The sequence below is a fragment of the Tursiops truncatus genome, chromosome 8 (assembly GCF_011762595.2).
Source record: "Tursiops truncatus isolate mTurTru1 chromosome 8, mTurTru1.mat.Y, whole genome shotgun sequence".
Classification (NCBI taxonomy): Eukaryota; Metazoa; Chordata; class Mammalia; order Artiodactyla; family Delphinidae; genus Tursiops; species Tursiops truncatus.
Genome location: NC_047041.1, coordinates 60641132 through 60666709, shown reverse-complemented (window position 1 = coordinate 60666709; position 25578 = coordinate 60641132). Strand labels below are relative to the sequence as shown.

The 25578-nt window shown below is 40.5% G+C and overlaps 1 protein-coding gene across 1 annotated transcript in view; it reads right to left on the bottom strand.

Annotated features, from left to right (window-relative positions):
* Window positions 1–23765, bottom strand: part of LOC101326059 (NACHT, LRR and PYD domains-containing protein 14) — a 45678-nt gene extending 21913 nt beyond the window's left edge. The window contains 7 exon segments of the mRNA XM_073807913.1: window positions 3714–3884; window positions 6212–6382; window positions 7852–8026; window positions 13670–13825; window positions 21916–21971; window positions 21973–21985; window positions 23014–23765. Coding sequence (XP_073664014.1) covers window positions 3714–3884; window positions 6212–6382; window positions 7852–8026; window positions 13670–13825; window positions 21916–21971; window positions 21973–21985; window positions 23014–23305 — 1034 coding nt within the window. The 5' untranslated portion in view covers window positions 23306–23765.
* Between the last annotated feature and the right edge of the window lie 1813 nt (window positions 23766–25578).

Here is a 25578-nt window from a genome sequence, read left to right as displayed (position 1 = left end):
TTACATATATTATGGTTCACTGTAAAGGAAGAGACATAAATTACTGCTATAAAAGTCAAGATGATGTTTACTGCTTGAAGAGGAGAGAGGCTGTGATTTGGGAGGGATGACTGAGGGGAATTTAGTTTACTGGGAAAATTCAATTTCCTAATCAGAGTGTGATTATATACACGTTTGCTTTTTTAAAATATTAGTTTTATTTATTTTTCTGTAGTTTATATTTTATAAAGAAAATGTTTAAAATATAATTTGGCAGAGCTTAAAAGTAACAAGAGAAAAATAAAAATTATAGAATGAAGGTCACATTAAAAGAAGCAAAAAGAAGTCACAACTGCTAAAAATACACTTAGGAATATGTAGGATGAGTTAGAAAAATCCAGCAAAAGAAGAATGAGTTTTAAAAGATTAAAGAAAATTATGGATAAGGAATACAGACAAAAGAGATCCAACATAAGCATGTTGAAAAAAATAAGACAAATAGATAAGCAGAATCTAAAGATAGGAAACCCTACAGAAAACAGAGCACAATCTTCAGACTTAAATGGCATATGAGAAAAAATATTGATAAAGAAAATTCAACACAAGACAAATTATTGGGCCAAAGAAGAAATTCTAAGGACATTACAGGCCAAAAAAAAAAAAAATTTCTTTTTAACCAGTAAGGATATTGAAGGGGAAGAATCAGCTGGTTTCAGACTTTTCTACAACTAGAGTCAATGCTAGCAGGGAATAGACTCTGCGGAACTCTGAGAGGATAACCAGAATATGATGAACACAACCAAGCTGCGATTCAAGTTCATAGAAAACTAAGACAGTTTCAGATATGCAAAAAATCTCTGGACTGGCCCCTCAAAACTAAATCAAAAAGATTACTGACTGTACCTCCCTCACCAACTCCTGGTCTACATTCCTTAGTGGGGCAGTTTGGTCACTAAATGTGGCTATCCCCTGAAATGCCTCATCTCTTTTTGGCCACCTCCTGGGTAATGATTAGGATGAAAGGGATAGAAGGTTCTATAAAAAACTATTTTGAAGTTTCAGGATTGTATCCTGACCATTCCTCGGCATGATGCTTTTCTTTCCCTAACAGCAACTCCAGGCCACCCTGATTGGTACACCCTCCAGGTGGCAGGCCAGCCAAAAAGGGCCTTTGGGATTCAAACTTCATTCAGATCAGATACCTGGATTCTCTTGTGTTTTTTTGTTTTTGTTTGTTTGTTTTGCGGTACGCAGGCCTCTCACTGTTGTGGCCTCTCCCATTGTGGAGCACAGGCTCCAGACGCGCAGGCTCAGCGGCCGTGGCTCACGGGCCCAGCCGTTCCGCAGCATGTGGGATCTTCCCGGACTGGGGCACGAACCCGCATCCCCTGCATCGGCAGGCGGACTCCCAACCACTGCGCTGCCAGGGAAGCCCCTGGATTCTCTTTTGGATTGACAAGGCTCTAGGTCATGAGGATAATGAGTACAATGCTGGACAACTCCCCCTACAAGCCAAGATGTGGAACATAATGGGTTTCTATAAATGTTGTAAAATTGCTTTTGTCCCTTTCCCACCTGAGTGCTCTGGACTGAAGGCCTCGGTGCCAGTGGCAGATGATTAGAGAAAAAGCGAAGTTATAGACACTGGGGTGGGACACACTGACTTCATGGCTGGGGGGAAGACTAGAAACACGAATACCTGGGGAAGGAGCACCTTAGAACCTGGGAGGTTCAGGGAGTGGGGAGAACAGCTAAGGCTCTCTTTTTCACCCTAGATCCAACACTACTGCCTGGCAAAATAATTATGTGGTCTGCTTGTGTCAAGCAGCAGCTGCGGCTGGCAACCTGACCCACCGTCCAGTTGTCATGCTGTCCACATGCTATGAGAATGGAAAATTTCACACAGACATGGCAGACCCTGAGATATTCTGTTGTGCTGAGGCCATCAATGGCAGACCCCAAATGTGGACCCCTCTCGTGTGTATAGACACAGTATGACTTTGCTTCAGTCTGACTGATACGAATTCATAAAACTCTCTTGATGCTGGGAACAGCTGTGGGTTATGTCACATATGGCAAACAAAGCAGTTGTAACTACTCAGTGGCACTGCCCACCTGATATAACCAAATCAAGGTAATGGTGACCCAAATCAAATATAACAACAAACCCCACACTGGAGCGACCTGTGCACCTTCAGGTTATGTGTGTGCGCGTGGGGAAGTGTAGACCACTGAATGGCTCTTTAACGGGGAAGGGGTTGTTTTTGGCCCATCTTTGGCCTCCTCTATTTACTGCCAATGACACCAAGAGCAGCAGGTCATTCTAAATTCCCTTTCATGAGTTGTAATGGAAAACCAGACCCATTGTTCCTCCTGGTGTTACTCAGCTGCTGAGTCCAGGACCCTGGGGCATGGTTTAAACCAGTACTACAATTTGGCCTCATCCTGTGCTTGGAGTCCTGTTGATAGTAGCCTTAATTAAATGGCACATGAGACAAACTGAACAAATTTAGTCCCAGCTTCTGTTGGTCAGACTAATCAGAGTGGCCAGTGGAGTGGCATATCCACGTGAAAATTCACCAGAAGCAAAGACTGTATTGTGTCAGAAAAGTGTTGGATATTTTGGGGAGACATTCTTCCACGGGTATTTCACTCTCCCACATGTTGTACTGACAAAAATGCAAGGCCCTGACAATACTTTACCTGGCTGTTTCCTAGGATGTGTGTGCAGTGAGCAACCTTGAGGGATGAAGAAATGTCTCCCTCCAGGACAAAGGGCAGGCTTGCTCTCTGCTTGCTATAAAATGGTGAGTTCCCCAAACTCAGCGTTCCTCTCCTGGAATGCAACCCACTGCATGTGGAGGCATCCATCCAAGTCTTCCACATCAACCCTGTGGGACCTGGGGCACTCAGGAAACTGACACAAACATGCCCAATGCTTATGGGGCTATACTCTGAGGAATGAAGTCCTCTGTCTCTGATAGGATTCTACGTCTCCTGCCAGCATCCACTCAACAGTAATAGGCTAACTTATTAGGTTACAAGCAGAATAAAATTAAAATTCAGACCCCAAAGTTACATCAGAATTGTGAAAAATACATATATAAATTGACAATGGAAACATAGAAAAGCAGCACTTTCTTGGAAGAGCCAGGAAGGCGTATCATAGTGTCTAGGCTTCCCACATGTAGAGCAAAATTCTTGACCCAGAGGTCAATAATTCATGCTGTATAAGTAAAAATGTACTAGCCAATATCAATCAGTTCAAGATTTAAAAAGAAAATAAAAATCTAAACAATACATCATTGAACATAAAAAGTACTCAGAACATAGGACGAGATTTTATTAGATTGCAAGCTCCTTGAGACCACAGACAGCATTTTTCCAGATAGAAAATGATTAGTAAAACCTTTGATTTAATAAGAAAAAGTAATTCAAGGACAGATGGAATATCTAAGGATGACAGAACACGGAAGACCTAAATTAAGTGCTATTTACTTAATACATACCCTGTCCAAAGTACTAAGGGGAACACAAAGAAATGTGAAATATGGCTTCTATACTAATAACATGTAATATACTGATCCGTATATATGAAATTCAGATTCTCATTTCTGAGAATAACTTACCTTCTAGCCCCATTTATTTTTCATCATCTCTCCATATACTAAATTTCTTCTAGCTGTATAAGCCACCAAATAGGTATCATTTTCCTCATGGAAAACTGAACTCACCCAAGCCTCTGAATATTGCAGTTTGGATGTCTCAAAGCCTCAAACAGAATTCTTACTCCATCATCCTGCAGGTCATTGTTCCCAAGGTCCAGGCTCTTCAGGTTTGGGTTGTTCAAAATAGCAGAAGACAGATCCAGACAACATGCACTAATGAGAACCCAGCCCATCACTCTGTGAGAAACAAAAAAGAGAAGTGAGATCTTCAGCTGTGAGGTTTTATTAGTTTATTCCTAGGAGAGATGCCCAGGTATTTGAGCCTTTTCTCTGAGCCTTTTCTATCTATAACCTAGGGTGCACATAGGAAGGTCTAACACTACTAGTAAAAACAGATGAGATTTCTTAATGAGCAGGAAAAAAGCCAGCAGGTAAAACTGCCTTCTCTCACAAATAGGTTGTTTTGTAGTAAGCTTCCCAGATCAAGGGTATAAACACTTATTTCTATCAATACCAAAAAAAAAAATGGATATAACTTTCCCAAGGAACTCACAGATCTCTGTGCCTTCAGTTGCTCATATATTTTTGAAATAAAAATGCTGCCCAGGAATCTAAAAGTCATATTTCTGAAGAAGAAAGAAGCTACATACAGAAAGGCATTTCCTTCAAGTCCTTTGTAGGGCATGCAAGAGCATCCACAACCTGGCCTTGTGTTCTCTTTCCATACTTTGTTCCCACCCTATTTTCCAACCATACCCATCCATTTTCCCCCCAAATATATCACATCTATCTGCATTCCCCCCTTCTTCTCTCTTCTTTCCTTCTGCTTAGAATATCTGCACATAACAAAATCCTCTTTATCTTTCAAGACTAAAGTAACTCAGTGTCTTCTGTCCCATTCCTTGCTCCTTCTGCCATATCCTTTTAACAACATATGGAATCTATATATAGTTGGCTTTATATTTATTTCCCTGCCATCTGTACTTTGTGAGTTACCTGAGGACAAGAGCATAACCTCAGAGATAACCTTTAGCCCCCTCAGCATCTAGCTCATATTTGTTGTAAATATTGCTTGAGAGAAGTGGCACCCTGAGAGGCTGTGAGAGTAGCTAAGGAAGTACAAATTGGTCTGTGTGTTTACAGCAATGCTAAGGAGGAAAAGCAGGCTAAGCAAACATCTTGTGTGCATAGGTCACTTAGAAATTATATCTCTGTCGCTGAAATGAAGGCACTGGATTTATTTTTTTAATCTATTTTTTTAAATACACAGCGTGATCTTTTATTTATTTATTTATTCGGCTGCTCCGGGTCTCAGCTGCGGCATGCGGAATCTTCCATCTTTATTGCAGCATGCAGGATCTTTAGTTGCAGCATGTGGGATCTTTAGCTGTGGCATGCAAACTCTTAGTTGCAGCATGCATGTGGGATCTAGTTCCCTGACCAGGGGTTGAACCCGGGCCCCCTGCACTGGGAGTGTGGAGCCCTAGCCACTGGACTACCAGGGAAGTCCCAAGGCACTGGATTTAATGATAAACTCCATTAAGTAAAATGTCTTCTAGTTGAATAATAATCAAGGAAACCAGAGAATCACATTGTAACTCATATCATATACATTTTCCCAGAGGAAGTACAGGTGCTTATTGGATCCAAGAGTTCAATCACCTTAGTGTTTACAGATGTGACAATCAACTATTAAACTCATTTGGAAATTTGGTTATCATGAGTCAGTCCAGTCAGGCCAAACACTTCTGGGTATACCACTGATCATCAGTTTATCATTCTAGAAAAACAATGTTGGGCTTAGACCCTTAATGACTCACCCAGGCTACTAGTCCCATGGGAGGCCCTAGTGGGAAAGTGAGATTTCTAAGCGACACTTCTATCTTGCTTCACTCGAGCCACAATATTTACCTAATGAAATATTAAACATCATGTAGCCATTAAAATAATCAGATAATTGTATGTAAGTATTTAAATGTGTTTCTGAAATACTATCATGTGAAAAGGAAACCTCAAAGTCATGTCTACACAGTAATCACAATTACATATACACATATCATGCACATGTATGTCTACCCACCCCCGGAGCAAGGGAGAACATAATAGGAATAAAAATGGTTGCTGTTTAAGAATGACTGGATGGTTGGATATTTAAAAAAATTTCATTCCCAGTTTCTTTCAAAGTTGACCTAATTATAAACCTGAGTTTAAGAAAGAAAAACTAGTAGAGCACAATTTCAGCTTCATGGATGTAAGGTAGAAGACACACAGTAGACTCCCTGGAGCACAACCAAGGAAAAAATGAAATGGCTACCGTTCTGTCTGATGTCTCTGGTCCTCCCTACCTGAGGGAATGAGGGAAGTTGACTGTAATTACTGTAGTAATTGTTTTAGAAAAATCTGACGAATAGATTTCCGCAGCTTGTCTCAGGCAGAATGAGAGAGAGGGAATCAGCTGTGTATTCTTTTCTCTGACAAATACTCTGCTCCCAGCCTTTCTTTCCGCATCTCCCCTGCCCTCACAGTACATAAAGCTACACAAAAGTAAGGTCACAGACACCTACTCCAGGTCTTGGAGACTGCAGCCTGGATGCCGAAAGACATCACACAGAAGCTTTACTCCATCATCTTGTAGGCAGTCTGACCCCAGATCCAGATGCGTCAGGCTCTTGTTGCGTAGGAGGGAGGTTGAGAGAGATTCACTGCTGGGTGAAGTGAAATGGCAATGCCTCAGCCTGTGTGAAGGACAGTGTAAGGAGAGATGGAATCACTGCTCTACTGCCTAGAGATTTATATCTTTGAAGAGATTTCATGTTACAGTCCCATATTTACTTGACAGCACGCCATGTCCAATGAAACGCCCTCTTCCCCCATTGCCTCTTTGGCTGGCTCACTTGGGATCCTTAGGTTTGTGCCAAACTGGGCTACAAACTGGGTTCTTGCTCTTCAGAATTTTTCTTACTATAAATAATATGTTAACTTCCTTACACTGTATATAAATATAGTATCCTACTGCAGAAGTAGCTCTATGGAGCACAGGAGCAGGCAAATGGAGTAGAATGACAGTAATCATAATTAACTAAGGACTTTCCGTACATAATAAAAGTGGCATTTCCAATCAGAAGGGAAAAGATACATTATGCCATAAATGATTTGGGGACAACAGATCTAATATACAGGGGAAAGTAAGTTTAAGCCTTATAATGAAATAAATTTGGAATAATTTAAAATTTAAATGTTAAAAATTAAGTCATAAAGAATATGCAAAGGATGATATAAGTGGGTTTTTTTTAAAAAAAGGTATTTCCAATTATGAAAAAACTCCTAGAAGTCATGAGGAGTCATAATTTGACTACACAAAAGTTGTAAACATCTATATCCTAAAATGACCTGTACTTCCATTCAGGTTAAACAAATTTTGCGCAGGGCCCAGCACAAAGTCAGGACAAAATAAATGGCGATTATTAATATCATCATCCTCATCATCTTCATTATCATTAAAGATTCTAGGGAAAAAGCAAGGGACACAATAGGTCCATAATATTTTCCCAGCTTAAATATATTTCAAAATGTGTATTATATTGGAAGGAGGACAACTAGCAGACACTCACACAAGGCTCTGTAGAGTGCACTCTGCATGTTTCAAGGCATCACTCATAAGCTTTACTCCACTATCTCCCAAGACACTGTCCACCAAGCATAAACGTGTCAGCCTTTTACTGCTGATAAGAGCCAAAGAGAGATCCTCACAGCCAGCTACCGTGAGCCCACAGCTTTCTAAGCTGAAGGAGAAAGACAGATGGGGAGGGATCAGTCAATTCCCAGAGTGCATCCTTCTCTCCTCCTTCACAGGGAAGTTAGCTGGTACTCACAACCCCTACATCTCTACTATAGAAGCAACCTCATCAAACCTACTTAAATCATGAATTCCACTGCAGCTATGGACAGGGTATGATGAAACAAAACATAGGAGGAGAGAGGATAAGCCTCGAAAACAATGAAAACAAGATGTCCATCATAAAGAGATGCCTACAAGTCAAGTGAAAGAGGAAGGGAGGTAGAAAAAGAAAAGGAGGAGGTCTTGCAGGATTGATGAATGAGCCAATTAATGTCAGGACCCAAGCAGTTTCCCCATTCAGGTCATAATTAAGCTACGCAAGACTGAACAAAATGAATCTATAGAAAATAGTACAGAAAGACTCACGATAATCTCTCTAGGTTACACGTTGGATGCATTAAGGCCTCACACGACATCTTCACTCTGTCATCCAAGAGATTATTAGTTGATGGATTCAGAGATAACAAGCTTTGGCTTCTGATGAGAATCTTAGAGATATTTCGGCAACAAACCGTAGTTAGGTCGCAGGACTGATTCCAAGCTGGAAAACAATACAGGAAAATAGAAATGACCACTCCTCAGAGAATAATTATAACCCCCGCTCACCCAGCCAGAGGGTGTGGTTTCCCAGTCTTTGGGATTTGTTCTGAAAATCCAGCTTCCCGACACAGAATGAGAATGATTTAACTAAAGCACAGGGCTCTGATAGAGAGTTAGGGAGGGGAGGGGAGGAAGCTTGTCTCTTCCATCCGCACCTCCCAGTTTCCCCACGAAATATGTATGCAAGCATTTAAAAATATCTTCACATTATAATCTTTTTTAATCTGGGAGAAATTTCCTTTAACTACAACTTGGAAGAAGGTGGACTGGAGGATGGCTGTATCCTTGCATTCTTTGACTTCTGAAACAGAACAGAGGTGGGCAGGAAATCAGACGTAAAAGCTGTGACAACCACAAAACTGTCTGCCAGGAGCTCATTTCTTCATGGGAGCCAACCTATGTTTTCTGAGGAACCCTGTCCTTAACAGTGAAAATGAGAAGGAAATCAGAAATAAAATAAAATGGTTTCTAAAAATAAAGTAAAAGAGGAAGGGAAACAGAAGAAGAAAATAGGAGGTACATGTAGAGCCCCTATTTTCAGAGACTCATATCTAGAGACGACTTGGGCTTTGACCATGGCTGGGGCTAATATCAGCTATTGGTAAGAAGAGTCAGGCAGCAGCATTCCTGGAACTTGGAATTGTTCCATTTACTCCCATTAATCAAGGACGTATCAACTTGAGTCCCTTGAGAATTGGTTCTCTACATCAAAATCAGGGTATAGAGAGGTAGGAACAGGAGAAACTCCCTCCTCAGTCCAGAATTAGACCTCAGTGGGTGACCTAGAACATGGCTCAAGGCTGAAAACCTCACCTTGCTTTGAAAAGTTGTTATGGACTGAATTGTTCCCCAAATTTGTATGTTGAAGTCCTACCCCCCAGCCCAATGTGACAGTATTTAGAGACAGGGCCTCTAAGGAGGTAGTTAAGGTTAATGAGGTTGTAAGAGTGGACCCCTAATCCAATAGGACTGATGTCCCCATAAGGGGAGGAAGAGACACCAGGAGTGAGCACACGCACAAAAAGGCCATGTGAGGACACAGTGAGAAGGTAGCCATCTACAAGCCAGGGAGAGAGGCCTCACCAGAAACCAACCCTGCCAGCACCCTGATCTTGACCTTCCAGCTTCCAGAACTGTGAGAAATAAATTTATATTGTTTAAGTCTGTGCTATTTTGGGTATTCTGTTATGGGAGCCTGAGCAGATTAATACAAAAGGGTTTATATCAGCAGCCAGGTAGGCAATTAGGGAAACAAGGGAAATCTTATAAACTATGTTTGGATAGAGCTCTTCTAGGCAGAAAAGAGACTCCAATATTATGGGACCTGTGGATAAAATATTAAAGCTTAACAGAAAGAAAACATTACACTAAGGGACAGAAAATAAGCACATGTGTAAAACCCAGAAAACTAGGAAACAGAAGAAAGTGCTTAGAAAGGCTTCCCTTACATTTTAAACGTATAGGAAGACTCTGTGAAACAAGAATACCACATCAGAAGTGGAGATCAGGGGAATTCCCTAGAGGTCAACTGGTTAGGACTCCACGTTTCCACCGCAAGGGGCACAGGTTCGATCCCTGGTTGGGGAACTAAGATCCCGCATGCCTCAAAAAAAAAAAAAAAAAAAAAAAGTCAAAAAAAAACAATAGAGAACTGAAATCTGAATTTGAAGAAATGAAAAGCAAAATCAATATAAATAAATATGCGAAACTCCCCAAGAAGGAAGGGGGAAAAAGATTTAGAGGACAAAAAATAAGTAAGAGTTATATAGGAACAGAGCTACAACTAATGACTATTAGATGCTATTAAAAAAGAGAGACAGAGACAGCACGTGCAACAGAGTGAGCCCTGATGTCATTTTAAAAAACCAATTTAAAGAAATCATTTCTGAGGGGAATAAAGAAAGGTTTCCCACAGATCAAAAGTAATAAAATGTAAAAGTAATTTAAAAAAATCCTGAGAACACTAGTGAGAAAGTCTGGGAAGGTGGGAGGGAGTTAAGGGGTTGAAGTGTCAGGTTATCCTTAGACTTCTCTTTAGAACACTAGAAAAAAGTAATGTAACAAAGTCAAAGTGTGAAGAACACAGTGGAGGCCTAAGACCAAGATACACGTCATTCATCTGTGAAGACAGTCAAAGGACATAAAGGAAGTCATAAAATGTATCATTCACACACATTGCATGAAAACGTTAGTTTAAAATTGTACCACCCAATCATGCAATGAATCAAAACTAAGATTTTATACAGTGGGAAAGGTGAGTTTAAGAAAACAAAACCAAAAACTAGCAGTATACATTGATTAAAAATTAAGTGTACAGAATTGAGTCTAAATAATTGTATTCATGTGTTGCCATGATAAAAAGTCAGAAAAGTTTTGAAAGAGTTCAAAGGGTAAAATATTTAGCCCCTGTAATCCTAGATTAAATGAACATACTGGAAATTGTATGATCGAGGTATACTAAAGGTACTGCCTTACATAAGGGTATTTTAAATGCTCTAATCCTTTTGAATTTGATCAAGATATATTTGGGGGGGGGGAACCCTGAAGAGTAATAGCTAATAATCATCAATTAAAAACAGGCACTATAACTTGCAAATGTTCCAACATACCTGGACACAAAACAAAAATGAAACAAAATGTAGCTCATTTGTGAATCAAGAAATAGAAGTGGTACTGAAAACATTAAAAAATGCTTCTAACTGGAGATATAAATAGTACACGCCCCCGAGTCCCTTTGTTCATAATCTATTTTGCTCTTATCCTTTCCATAGTATAAGTCTGAGCTTCTCAAACTCTCTTCTTTTCTTCGTGCCAATTAATAGAACTTCAGCTATGGACCTCCTAATGCTTTATGAATGAAATCTCAGCCTCATGAAAAGAAAATGTTCCCTCTTTCCCTTGCGTCTGCAAAGAAAAGCAGATGGTATTACAAGTCAGAAAATATTTTGTAAGAACATTTTTGCTGTGCTTTATTGTTTTATCATAACAAGGGAATCTTACAAGATACCTGGACCTTAGAAATTGTTGCTATGTCTTGTGAAAACAACCCTTAAGTGCTTTTAAGTCTGTAATTTTGATTGTCTTATATAAAAATGTGTCTCTCTTGCAATATTCAAATTGATATTTTGGAATTCCTACATGTTACAAATACTGAAAGAATTTTGTTAAAGCAGAAAAAAAGATCATCAGTACTCTCCTCTCACATGCATTAAGGTAATACAAAATATATAGAATTCTTCTCTTCCTAGAGTTTGAAGGTCCTGTCTCGTTTATATTAATATGTAACATCAATCACCAGTGACTCAGTCAAAAGGGAAGATGAGAGCTGAGGTTTGTGGCTCCATACTTATCCCTAAATATGAACCAGCGAAACGGAGGAGATACATTAACTTACTTTTGGGTCCTATTGGAGAACCAGCCCTATAATCTCTTAATATTGCTACTAAAACGAGGCCCTGGGCTGAAAATTTCCAAAGCCCCTTCAAAGTAAGCACATTATAATTATTATTTTTTTGTTGTTCTTATTGATTGATTTTATTGTTCTTATTATATTCAGAACAGCTGTCTGAATATATTTTTCTTTTCTAAAAATGCCTGCTGCTTAATTTTCAGGTTGCCCAAGAATTTCTTGTTGTTGAGTGTGAGATTATTTTTCTGATATGAACTAGACATTGAGATATGGCAGAATGGAGTTGTTGCTAAAGCAGTATGGTTGCAGAAGTTATGTGTTCCCCACGTATGGGCCGAATGCACCACAGGTGCCAGAGGAATGGTGCTCACAAGAGAAAGAGCTTTTACGTTAATAAGACAGGCTTCATGGGCCTGTTCTAAAGCAAAGTAAATCATTAGATAAATCAATGTGGTCTAAAATTTGAGACCTAAAATGGCTATGGGACTTCTCCCTGATTTTACTAAAGTGAGAAATAAAAATGCACACGTTTTCTTAGATCACGTAAGGCTTAGCATTTCTTTAACAGTAAGTCTAAACTAAAGAATTTCCTAAATCTCTTACAGTTCCCTTATAGGTCAAATAATCATTACTTATGTTAATATTTATTATTTTTTTTAAAACATCTTTAATGGAGTATAATTGCTTTACAATGGTGTGTTAGTTTCTGCTTTATAATTATGTTAATATTTAAAAGAATATAAATATAAATCTGGGTGTATAATTTAAATGAGTTAAATAAATAACTAACATCTTTATAAATTAGGATCTTATAAATCTTGGAATGAGACAATATTACAAACACTATACTATCTGGGTCAAGCTTGAGATATAATACTGTTTTGCTAAATTCCTAGTTACTAACAGCGGCTATACTCTCCTTAATGTTAACTTGAATATACTTTCTAAACTTACTAATTGATTTTAGAAACTTGGAATAATGTAATATTTTAAAAATTAGTAATTTGGGGCTTCCCTGGTGGCACAGTGGCTGAGAGTCCACCTGCCGATGCAGGGGACATGGGTTCGTGCCCCGGTCCAGGAAGATCCCACATGCCGCGGAGCGGCTGGGCCCGTGAGCCATGGCCACTGAGCCTGCGCGTCCGGAGCCTGTGCTCCGCAACGGGAGAGGCCACAGCAGTGAGAGGCCCGCACATCGCAAAAAAAAAAAAAAAAAATTAGTAATTTGTGTTTATCTAAAGACATCTAAAGAAATTAAACTTCAAAGAGAGAAAATAAATTACATTCTTACAACAATCTGTTACCATTTTTTCTTCATACTATTCAAATTAAAATAGCAAAATCAATGTATTGTCTTATATCCCATGTTATTTATGTTTAAAAAGTTAGGGCTTAAACATTTAAACCAGGGGTCCCCAACCCCTGGGCCATGGACTGGTACTGGTCCGTGGCCTGTTAGGAACCGGGATGCAGAGCAGGAGGTGAGCGGCAGGTGGGCAAGCGAGCAAAACTTCAGCTATATTTACAGCCGCTCCCCATTGCTCGCATTACCACCTGAGCTCCGCCTCCTGTCAGATCAGCTGCGGCATTAGATTCTCATGGGAGCGCAAACCCTACTGTGAACTGCACATGCGAGGCATCTAGATTTCAAGGTCCTTATGAGAATCTAATGTTTGATGATCTGAGGTGTGGCAACCCTGAGGTAGGGCAACCCGTACCAGCAGAAATTTACCTATGTTTTTACCTATGTTTTTTTACAAGCTGTGAGTTTTGTCGTCACCAATAAGGACGACTCAGGGAGCTTCACTTTTCTCAGCAAACTACTCATGAGGAAGGACATGGGGTGTACCTGGGTCCAGTCTGTACACAGCACACACTCAGGTTCCTCAAAGGCAAAGTTCAGTTCATCAAAACTATCAGTAATAAAAAGGAGACTACTCGGCTGGGACAGAATCCTTTCAATGGGGCCTTCTGTGCAGGGCCAGTCCTTTGATATCATTTGAGCAAAGCTTCTCTCTCTCAACTGGTTCATTTCTCTTGCATTGAGATAAAAAACATAGGTGAATTTCTGCTGGTAGGGGCTGCCCTGTGCCCAGTCTAACATCACCATTCTCACCAAGGTTGTCTTCCCAACTCCCGCAGCCCCCTGAAGGATCAGCAGAACAGGCTGCTCACCTGTTCTGACATCCTCATCAAACAAACGTTCCAACAGTTCTCGGCCTTCCTGAGCAATTTCATGACAGAAGTTTTCAGATTCTCCAAGCAAATGGTTCTTATCTAACATGATGCAAAATGTTTCCCTTATTTGAACTCTGTATTCTGCTCCGTCACCTAAATCAGTTAGAAGGGAGCCAGAAGATACACATGATCAGAATTAATTCTATGATTTTCAATCTTAAGAATATTGCACTTAGAGTAGGACCAGGAAGTGACACATGCTGAAATCAAAGTACAGCTGGTTTAAATGAGAAAAGAATGTAAATAAAACAAAAATATTCTTGTAGATTTAAAACCCACATTATAAACTGAAAAAACAGAACCCACAATGCAGAAATTAATGATGGAAAATAAAAATTAGATTCGTTCCAGAAATACTTTTTCTCTTCCCTGTACTTCTATTCTACAGAGAAAAAAGAGGATGTATGTGGAGAACAGAGCCATCATCCAGCTAAAAGGAGAACACAGGCAACAATTAACAATAATACCCAGATAGGAACTGAACACAGATCTGAATCTACAGATCAAAATCATCCGCTTTATACAGATAAACCATTAGTGGACATGAACAGTTGCAGACATTCTCCCCAAGGAGCAAGACGGCTAAGCCCCACATCGAGCTTCCCACCCTTGGGGTCCTGCACTGGGAAGATGAGCCCACAGAACGTTTGGCTTCGAAGGCAGCAGGGCTTACTTTCAGGAGAGCCAGAGGGCTGTAGGAAACACGACTCTGCTCTTAAAGGGCACATACAAAATCTCACATGTTGAGACCCAGAGTAAAAGCAGTAATTTGAAAGGAGCTCGGGTAAGACCTAGTATCTGATCTTGGAAAGCCTCCCAGAGAGGCAGGAGGCAACTGGGACTCATCCATGGGACACAGACACTGAGGGCAGCTGTTTGGGGAGTTCCTTCTACCACGAGGACACTGATGCTGCCAAGAGCCATTTTGGAGTCCTTCCCCTAGCTCATTAGCACCAGGACCCAGCCCTGCCCACCAGCTGGTTGGCACCAGTCCTGGGGCACCCCAGACCAAGCAGCAACCACGTAGGGACACAGCTTCACCCACCAGCAAGTCGATAGAAGGAATAGGCACCCCTGAGCATCCCAGCTGGCCCAGGACCCATCCCCCAGACCCCCACCAGTGGGCAGACACCAGTCCCTGGACCCTGCCTACCAGCGGGTGGACACACCAGCTCCAAGATATCTTAGGCCCCTCAGCCAGCATCCCTGGAATCCAGCGTCAACCACCAGTGGGCCAGCACTAACCCCAGAACCTGCCCTCATCTACCACCCCAAACCTGGCTCTGCCCATTAGTGGGTCATTACTAGCCCTGGAACCCCTCAGAGCGCCACAGCCAGTCACCTCTGGACCTGGCTCCACCCAGGGATGCCAGGACAGACTGGTCCAGTCCTGGCACCCCTGTACTCCCAAAGCCAGCCACCTTGTGATCCGGCCCCACCGACCAACAGGTCAGCCCAGACCGTGCAGCCAGTCACACCACACCCCAACCCCACCCAATAGCAGGTCAACACCAGCTCTGGAAACCCTGGGCCTGCAGCCGGCCACCCATGGCCCAGCCCCACTCACCAGCGGGACAGCACCAGGACAGGTACCCCCCAGGCCATGCAGCCAGCTGCTCCAGGACCAGCTCCACCAGCAGCCAGCAGCTTCTGCACTAGGCAGGGCCTAGCAACCAGGCCAGGGGCCAGCCATGCCTACCTGTGTGTCCACGGTACGCATGTGGCCTGTTGTAGCCCTGCCACAACAGAAGGGCCCATGCAGCCCAGACAGGAGTCACCACTAGAGCATATAACTCTGTTGACCAGAGGGAAGTGTGCTACTGGGCCTCAGGTCAGCTCCTAAATAAGCCACTTCCCCAAGATTAGGAAGCACAACTGACCTACCTAATACACAGAAACAGACACAGAAACAACTACAAGAAAAAAACTAAAAAACACATACACATGGAGGCTAAACAATATGCTACTAAACAACTAATGGGTCAATGAAGAAATCAAAGGGGAAATAAAAAAATACCTAGAGACAAACGAAAATGAAACCACGATGATCTAAAACCTATGGGATGCAGCAAAAGCAGTTCTAAGAGGGAAGTTTCTAGCAATACAGTCTTAACTCAGGAAATAAGAAAAATCACAAATAAACAACCTAACCTTACACCTAAAGCAACTAGAGAAAGAAGAACAAACAAAACCCAAAGTTAGTAGAAGGAAAGAAATCATAAAGATCAGAGCAGAAATAAATGAAATAGAAATGAAGAAAACAATAGCAAAGATCAATGAAACTAAAAGCTGGTTCTTTGAAAAGATAAACAAAATTGATAAACTTTTAGCCAGACTCATCAAAAAAAACAGGGAGAGGGCTCAAATCAATAAAATTAGAAATGAAAAAGGAGAAGTTAACAATGGACACTGCAGAAATACAAAGAATAAGAGACTACCACGAGCAACTATATGCCAATGAAATGGACAATCTGGAAGAAATGGACAAATTCTTAGAAAGGTACAATCTCCCAAGACTGAACCAGGAATAAATAGAAAATATGAACAGACCAAACACAAGTACTGAAATTGAAACTGTGATAAAAAAACTCCCAACAAACAGAAGTTCAGGACCAGATAGCTTCATAGGAGAATTCTATCAAACATTTAGAAAAGAGTTAACACCTATCCTTCTGAAACTATTCCAAAAAATTGCAGAGGAAGGAATACTCCCAAACTCATTCTATGAGGCCACAATCACCCTCTCACCAGAACCAGACAAAGATATCACAAAAAAAGAGAATTACAGGCCAATATCACTGATGAACACAGACACAAAAATCCTCAACAAAACACTAGCAATCCAAATTCAACAATACATTAAAAGGATCATACACCATGATCAAGTGGAATTTATCCCCAAGGAGATTTCAGTATCTGGAAATCAATCAATGTGATTCACCACATTAACAAATTAAATAATAAAAATCATACGATCACTTCAATAGATGCCGAAAAAGCTTCTGACAAAATTCACATCCATTTAGGAAAAAAACTCTCCAGAAAGTGGAGGTGACCATACTACCCAAGGCAACCTACGGATTCAATGCAATCCCAATTAAAATACCAAGGGCATTTTTCACTGAACCAGAACAATCTAAAATTTGTATGGAAACACAAATGACCCCAAATAGCAAAAACAATCTTGAAAAAGAAAAACAAAGCTGGAGGTATCATAATCCCTGACTTAAGACTATACTACAATAATCAAAACAGTATGGTACTAACACAGAAACAGACACACAGAACAATGGAACAGAAAAGAGAGCCCAGAAATGAACCCATACTTATATGGTCAATTAATCTACAACAAAGGAAATATGAATATATAATTGAGAAAAGAGAGCCTATTCAATAAATTGTGTTGGGAAAAATAGACAGCTGACATGCAAAAGACTACTTTGTCACACCATATACAAAAATAAACTCAAAATGGATTAAAGACTTAAATGCAATGCAAGCAACCTAAATGTCCATCGACAAAGGAATGGATAAAGAAGGTGTGGTACATATATACAATGGAATATTACTCAGCCATAAAAAAGAATGAAACAATGTCATTTGCAGCAACACAGATGGACCTAGAGATTGCCATACTGAGTGAAGTAAGTCAGACACAGAAAAACAAATATTATATGATATCACTTAAATGTGGAATCTATAAAAATGGTACAGATGAACTTATTTATAAAACAGAAATAGAGTCACAGATGTAGACAACAAACTTATGGTTACCAGGGGGGAAATGGTGGGGGAGGGATAAATTGGAAGATTGGGATTGACATATACACACTACTGTATATAAAATAGAAAACTAATAAGGACCTACTGTAGAGCACAGGGAACTCAACCTATATGGGAAAAGAATCTAAAAAAGAGTGGATATATGTATATGTATAACTGAATCACTTTGCTGTACAGTAGAAACACAACATTTTAAATCAACTATACTCCAATAAAAATTTTTTTAAAAAGACTTAAGTGTTAAGACCTAAAACCATAAAACTTCTGGAAGAAAACATAGGCAGTATGCTCTTTGACACTGGTCTTAGCAATATTATTTTGGATATGCCTCCTCAGGCAAAGGAAATGAAGGCAAAAGTAAACAAATAGGACTACATCGAACTAAAAAGCTTTTTTTTAAAAAAGCTTTTGCATTTGAGGGTATTATGCTAAGCGAAATAAGTCACACAGAGAAAGATATAATATCACCTATATGTGGAATCTAAAAAAATGCAACAAACTAATGAATATAACAAAAAAGAAGCAGACTGACAGATATAGAGAACAAACTAATGGTTACCAGTTGGGGGGGAGGGGCACTATAGGGGTATGGGATTAAGAGGTACAAACTATTACATACAAAATAAGCTACAAGGATATATTGTACAACACGGGGAATATAGCCAATATTTTATAATAACAATAAATAGACTTTTAAAAATTATGATTCTTATACTGTACACCTGTGACTTATATAATATTGTACATCAACTATACTTCAATAAATAAATAAATAAATAAAAAGCTTTTGCACAGTGAAACTACCAACAAAACAAAAAGGCCATCTACTGAATGGGAGAAGATATTTGCAAATACTATATCCATTAATGTGTTAATATCCAAACTATACAAAGAGCTCATACAACACAACATTAAAAAAAACCCTGGTGGCACAGTGGTTAAGAATCCGCCTGCCAATTCAGGGGACATGGGTTCGAGTCCTGGTCCGGGAAGATCCCACATGCCGTGGAGCAACTAAGCCCATGCACCGCAACTACTGAGCCTGTGCTCTAGAGCCCACGAGCCACAACTACTGAGCCCGAGTGCCACAAGTACTGAAGCCCGTGCGCCTAGAGCCCATGCTCTGCAACAAGAGAAGCCACCTAATGAGAAGCCCGTGCACTGCGACGAAGAGTAGCCCCTCTCGCCACAACTAGAGAAAAGCCCACGTGCAGCAACAAAGACCTGATGCAGCAAAATAAATAAAGTTATTTTAAAAAAAAACCCTATTGAAAAATGGGCAGAGGACCTGAATAGACATTTTTTCAAAGATGACTTCAGATGGGCAACAGCACATGAAAAGATTCTCAACATCACTAATCATCAGAAAAATACAAATCAAAGTCACAATAAGATATCACCCCACATCTGTCACAATGGCTATTATCAAAAAGACAACAAATAACAGGTGTTGGCGAGGATATGGAGAAAATGGAACCCTCAGGCACTGTTGGTGGGAATGTAAGTTGGTACAGCCAGTATGGAAAACAGTAAGAAGGTTCCTCAAAAAATTGAAAACAGAACTACCATACGATACAGTAATTCTACTCCTGGGTATTTAGCCAAAGAAAATGAAAACACTAATTCAAAAAGATATATGCACTCTTATGTTTACTGTAGCATTATTTACAACAGCCAAGATATGGAAGCAACCTAAGTGCCCTTCAACAGATGAACAGATAAAGAAACTGTGGTATATATACACAATGGAATATTAGCCATAAAAAGGAATGAAATCTTGCCATTTGTGACAACATGGGTGGACCTAGAGGGTGTTATGCTAAGTGAAGTAAGTCAGACAGAGAAAGACAAATACTGTACAAGTTCACTTATATGTAGAATCTAAAAAACAAATGAAAAAACATAATGAAACAGAAACAGTCATAGATACAGAGAAAAACAGGTGGTTGCCAGAGGGGTGGGAGATGGGAGGAATTTAGAAATAGGTGAGGGAGAGGTACAAACTAAAAAAGAAAAAGAAAGAAAGAAATGAACATTGAAGCATAGCCTGAAGAATATTTTAAAGAAAAGAAACGAAATTCCCAAGTGTCCAAGTATAATGAAAATATAGTTACATCTTTTCCTAGTTCAGTCTGATTCCTTCTTTAGAGCTCAATTTAAAGTCACTATCTCTGGGAAGACTTCTCTGAACTCCAAAGATAGATAGTTCTCTCTTTGTACATTCTCAGAACACAGTATATTTTCCATTCACAGCACATATCTCAAGCTGGAATTACTTTAGTTTTTAAAGCATATAATTCTTTTCTTTGTTCTACTAGGGCATTCAGTGCAAACATCTAACAAAGTTCATATCCCACTAAATTATGCTTAGTTCTCCCCCAGGGGAAGGTATGGTATTAGAAGTCAGATACTCTTTCTTTTTATGGTATAATATCATACAGTGCTGTACTTTTAAAAAATTGGGATTATAAGGATGATCTTTACTATCTTCATTATACTTTTATCTATCTTCCAAATTTTCCAAAGTAAATTTCTATGGAGGTAGAACCTTGGTTTCCCAAATTTATGGTCAGTTATATCACAAAAATAAGCTTCCTTATATTGTATCAGAAATTAAGGTCCAAGCAGGAACTTACCTTCAAAATCATTTGATACAATAAGAAATTTTTATTTATTAGTGCTTAGAATAAAATAGGTTCTCAATTATTTCTTGAATGAAATAATGTAGCCCATTAGAAAGCAGCATAGCTGAGCTAAGCTGGTCCAGTTTTCTTTGTATTATAATTCAATTTATATAACCTAGAATTCAGCCATATAGAATTCAAAACAAAGTAGGGGGACTGGAAATGGTATTGAACTAAGACTGAGAAAACCTGGTCCTAGAAATAACATTTTACACAGACTAGTTGTCACCATCCTGGAACTCAATTACAGCATCATTTCTTTTTAAAAAAATTTTAATTAATTTATTTTTTACACAGCAGGTTCTTATTAGTTATCTATTTTATACACATCAGTGTATACATGTCAATTCCAATAGCCCAATTCATCATACCACCACCACCACCCCCTGCCACTTTCCCCCCTTGGTGTCCATATGTTTGTTCTCTACATCTGTGTCTCTATTTCTGCCTTGCAAACTGGTTCATCTGTGCCATTTTTCTAGATTCCACATATATGTGTTAATATACGATATTTGTTTTTCTCTTTCTGACTTACTTCACTCTGTACGATAGTCTCTAGATCCATCCACATCTTTACAAGTGACCCAATTTTGTTCCTTTTTATGGCTGAGTAATATTCCATTGTATATATGTACCACATCTTCTTTATCCATTCGTCTGTTGATGGGCATTTAGGTTGCTTCCATGACCTGGCTATTGTTAACAGTGCTGCAATGAACACTGGGGTGCATGACTCTTTTTGAATTATGGTTTTCTCTGGGTATATGCCCAGCAGTGGGATTGCTTGGTCATATGGTAATTCTATTTTTAGTTTGTTAAGGAATCTCCATACTGTTCTCCATAGTGGCTGTATCAATTTACATTCCCACCAACAGTGCAAGAGGGTTCCCTTTTCTCCACACCCTCTCCAGCATTTGTTGTTTGTAGATTTTCTGATAATGCCCATTCTAACTGGTATGAGGTAATACCTCACTGTAGTTTTGATTTGCATTAATTTGATCTGATTTGATTTGATTTGCTCTAATAATTAATGATGCTGAGCAGCTTTTCACGTGCTTCTTGGCCATCTGTATGTCTTCTTTGGAGAAATGTCTATTTAGGTATTCTGCCCATTTTTTGATTGGGTTGTTTGTTTTTTTAATATTGAGCTGCATGAGCTGCTTATATAAACATTTTTCTTTGAATGTGGACCATTTTTAAAGTCTTTACTGAATTTGTTACAGTATTGCTTCTGTGTTATGTTTTGTTTTTTTTGTCCCCAAGGCATGTGGGATCTTAGCTCCCCGACCAGCGATCAGACCCATACCTGCTGTATTGGAAGGCAAAGTCTTAACCACTGGACTACCAGGGAAGTCCCTACAGCATCATTTCTAATGGAAGAGAGGAGACACAAAAAGCCAAATAATCCCTGTCAGCTCAGGGACTCTTCAGTCTATAAAACAAGATATCAAGATACCTTTGTTCATCAGACTGTCAATTTTTGACTGGCCATTTCCAAATACTGCTCTTTTGAGGCTCTGAATTAACATGGTTCTGTTTCTGACTTTGTCCAGAGAGCCAGTTTTGTCAACTCTTTTTGAACAATAATCACAGAACAGGTAGGATATTGCAAGACGTTAACAAGGGTTGAACAAAGGTCCCCTGGGAGATAACTTTCCCCCATGATGCTTCAAAAGCACAAACCTCCCAAATCTGACAAAAAGCCCATCTACTTACCCAGCACTGCTTCCTGATCACCTTGTACCTCTCTGGCCCCAGTGTCCTCTGGTCTCAGTCTGGGCTGTCCCTGCAACAGGTTCCAAAAGGATCGTGAGATTTACCAAAAACAAGGGGAATTTGGTGATGGCCAGAACAGGGGCCAGAATTTTCCTCAGTGTCCAATTCTATGATCATCTGGGTTTAAGAAACTAGAGCCAACAAAGCCTCAGACTCCACCAGCTCAGCTGAGGGTGAAGTGATGTGGTGTGAACAACACTGAAGCATGATACCTCTTGCCATGCTTCCCACGCTGTAACTCTAAGGCAAGTAGTCTAGTCTAAGCCTGAGTTTCCTCGACTGTACTGACCTCACAAGGATATGGTGAGGCTCAAAAGAAATAATGGGGCTTCCCTGGTGGCGCAGTGGTTGAGAGTCTGCCTGCCGATGCAGGGGACACGGGTTTGTGCCCCGGTCCGGGAAGATCCCCCATGCCGCGGAGCGGCTGGGCCCATGAGCCATGGCTGCTGGGCCTGCGCGTGCGGAGCCTGTGCTCTGCAACGGGAGAGGCCACAACAGTGAGAGGCCCGCGTACTGCAAAAAAAAAAAAAAAGAAAGAAAGAATGGATATACATTTTGGAGCTCTAAAGCCTTGTATACGAAGGAGGAATTTTAGATGTCTACAGAATTTCACGCCTGGGAATGACTAAAACTACTGTTTTGCCTTATGTCCTTTAATAATTTTTTGCCCATTCCTCATATTTCAGCAAAGATTTAAGGTCATATTTGAGTGTCCTCAAAATTTAGGCCAACCTATGACTTTATTTGTAGTTTAGGCAAAGGAGCACTAGATGGGGCAATTCTTTTCACTCAATTCCTTTAATCATTCTAATTGGTACAAGATGGATGAATTACCCCCAATTAAGGAGCCAGGCTGAATAACAGTACTCAGAACCCTCCAGCCTGTTTAGTGTTCCTCAAACAATCCAACGTACTTGAGTACCATGGAGCCTGTGTCTCACAGAATGGTTTAATCCCCAAGTCCCTCTCATAGAACCAATGGGCTCCAGGAACCACTTCCTTCTTTCCACCTGTAGAAGTGTGTCCAGCATCACTCACAGTTGATCTCTGCGTTTGCTCTCTCACACAGATCCTTCAGGTTCATCTTGCCAAAGATTTTGAGAGCCACCCCCCAGGCCTGCTCTCCTGGATGGTACTTGTTCATCAAGTTAGCCAAATCCTCCCGCTTGGCCTTCTTCACTTCAGACCAGGGTATCCTGCAGGATCCAGGTCCCGTGGTCTCATTCTTTAGGAGTGACTTGAATCTATTTAATTCCTCTTTGTTTAGCTCCTCCAAATACAGTAGCAGCCCCAAATCAGAAAAGAAGGAGGAAGATGACAAATCTGTCATCTTGTCCAGGGATCAATATTCAAGCTTCAGTGGGGAAAAAATAATCAAAAGAATGTGGAATAAATGGGGCCTATGGAAAAGTAAGTTTAGAAAATGAAATACCTCTAAAAACATATTAATTCAACAAACCTGTATTGAAGCCTACTGTATCAGGCTCAGTACTGACTTCCTGTCCACTGTAATACATTTTCTATCATAAAAACATTCTTCTAATATAGACCAATCTATGATTCTTCCACCTTCCCAAGAGTTACTCCCAGTCCCACACTTATGAGCTGTAAGTAATAAAGAAAGGCAATTCATCTCTCATTACTCTTCTGCAAAGCAAGGATATCAGAACCAATCTCAGAGGACTGTGGTATGGATTAAATAAGGTAGAGTTCCTATATCAGCTGGCTCAGAACAGGCTCCTACTAAGTATTGGCAAATTTCTTCATTCTCTCTCTCCCCCACCAACACCCAACATACATCTCAGCCTAAAACGTTGTTATTGGGCTTCCCTGGTGGCGCAGTGGTTGAGAGTCTGCCTGCCGATGCAGGGGACATGGGTTCGTGCCCTGGTCCGGGAAGATCCCACATGCCGCGGAGAGGCTGGGCCCGTGAGCCATGGCTGCTGAGCCTGCGCGTCCGGAGCCTGTGCTCCGCAACGGGAGAGGCCACAACAGTGAGAGGACCACGTACTGCAAAAAAAAAAAAAAAAAAAAAAAAAAGTTGTTACTGTACCCCCATCATTACTCTTGAAGCACGTGTGTCACCATTGGCATATATCACCATTTACCTCTTGTCATGTCATCTCTGGTCACAAATCCATACTAGTCCCTGAAGATCTGCATTCTTAGCTCACAAGCTACTTTCACATCCACTCCCCAACACCACAATTATTCTGGGTGAGCTCAAAGTTAAAGCCCTTCCCAAACAGCATTCTCCCCCACCTCAACCCCTATGACCTCATTCCACTCTAGCATTTCACCCTGATGCTCTCACTTACACTTTATCATCAGCAGCTACCCAAACTCTGCAGAGTCCCTTAAATTAATTAAACTCTTAAACTAATACCTTCCAGTTAATAGAGCAGTTTCAAGCCTTCACTCCCATGGTGACTGTTCTTCAAATGCTATCAAATCCTAGTCTTTTGAGCCCTCTGTTTTCCTCTTATTTATCAGCCATCTTAAGAGCCTTACTCAATTTCTTATTTAGCACGGGTACTGCAATCATTTAAACCGTATCTTCAAGTTCCTCGTCTCCTCTTCAGTGATTTGCCTAAAGAGACAGAGCTAGTAAGTGGTACAGCTAGAACTCAACCTAGATCTTTCTCCAACCCCCTCTCCTTTCCAGCCTTTCATATGCCACCCCCTACTCTTGCCAATGGGATTGGATAAGATTGATGGGACAAGTAAAGATGTACAGAGGGAGATTTTACTTCTTAAACAGAAGGTGAATTATCTGAAAATTACAAAGTAAATCAGGACTTTCTCCTACAGTAACCTGTGAGCTATCGGCTGTTTTAGGGTTTTGTTTGTTTTGACTGGACTGCAGAAATAATCTAGATTATAGATTAGGATCTGACCAAAACAGGTTCCATAGTAATTTTTTTTTTTTTTTTTTTGGCGGCACATGGGCCTCTTACTGTTGTGGCCTCTCCCGTTGCGGAGCACAGGCTCAGCGGCCATGGCTCATGGGCCCAGCCGCTCCACGGCATGTGGGATCTTCCCGGACCGGGCATGAACCCGTGTCCCCTGCATTGGCAGGCGGACTCTCAACCACTGCGCCACCAGGGAAGCCCAGTAATTTTTTTTTTAAAGAAGCAAAAAGGAGAAAATTTGAGGAAACTTCAAAGGAATACTGAAATTCCTCCAGAACATACAAAATACGGTAGGTGAGGGAAAATGTGACATGTAATATACAGTTATCACTGCATGGGAGCCTATCTTTTCCTTCTTCTTTCCTGTAACAAAAGAAGGTGGCTCTAGCCCCTTTTCTATACCTCATTCCTTCACCCTTGAATCTCATTAGAGTCAGGAATTATTAAGGGACTTAATCCATCAGAAATCTCTCTTCACTTCTCTAGCCTCAACTTCTCCCTGTCCTCTAAGTCCTTCCCATTAGCACTGAAACACGCCCAAGTCCACTTTAGTCTTTTACGAGTGTTTCCTTCACTTCATATCCCCTTCATCTTCAGAGTCAAACGTCCTCAGTCTTCTATACTTTACGTATTATACCTCCTCAGTCCCCTGCAATCTAACTGTTGCTACCACAATCCCACTGAGATAGCT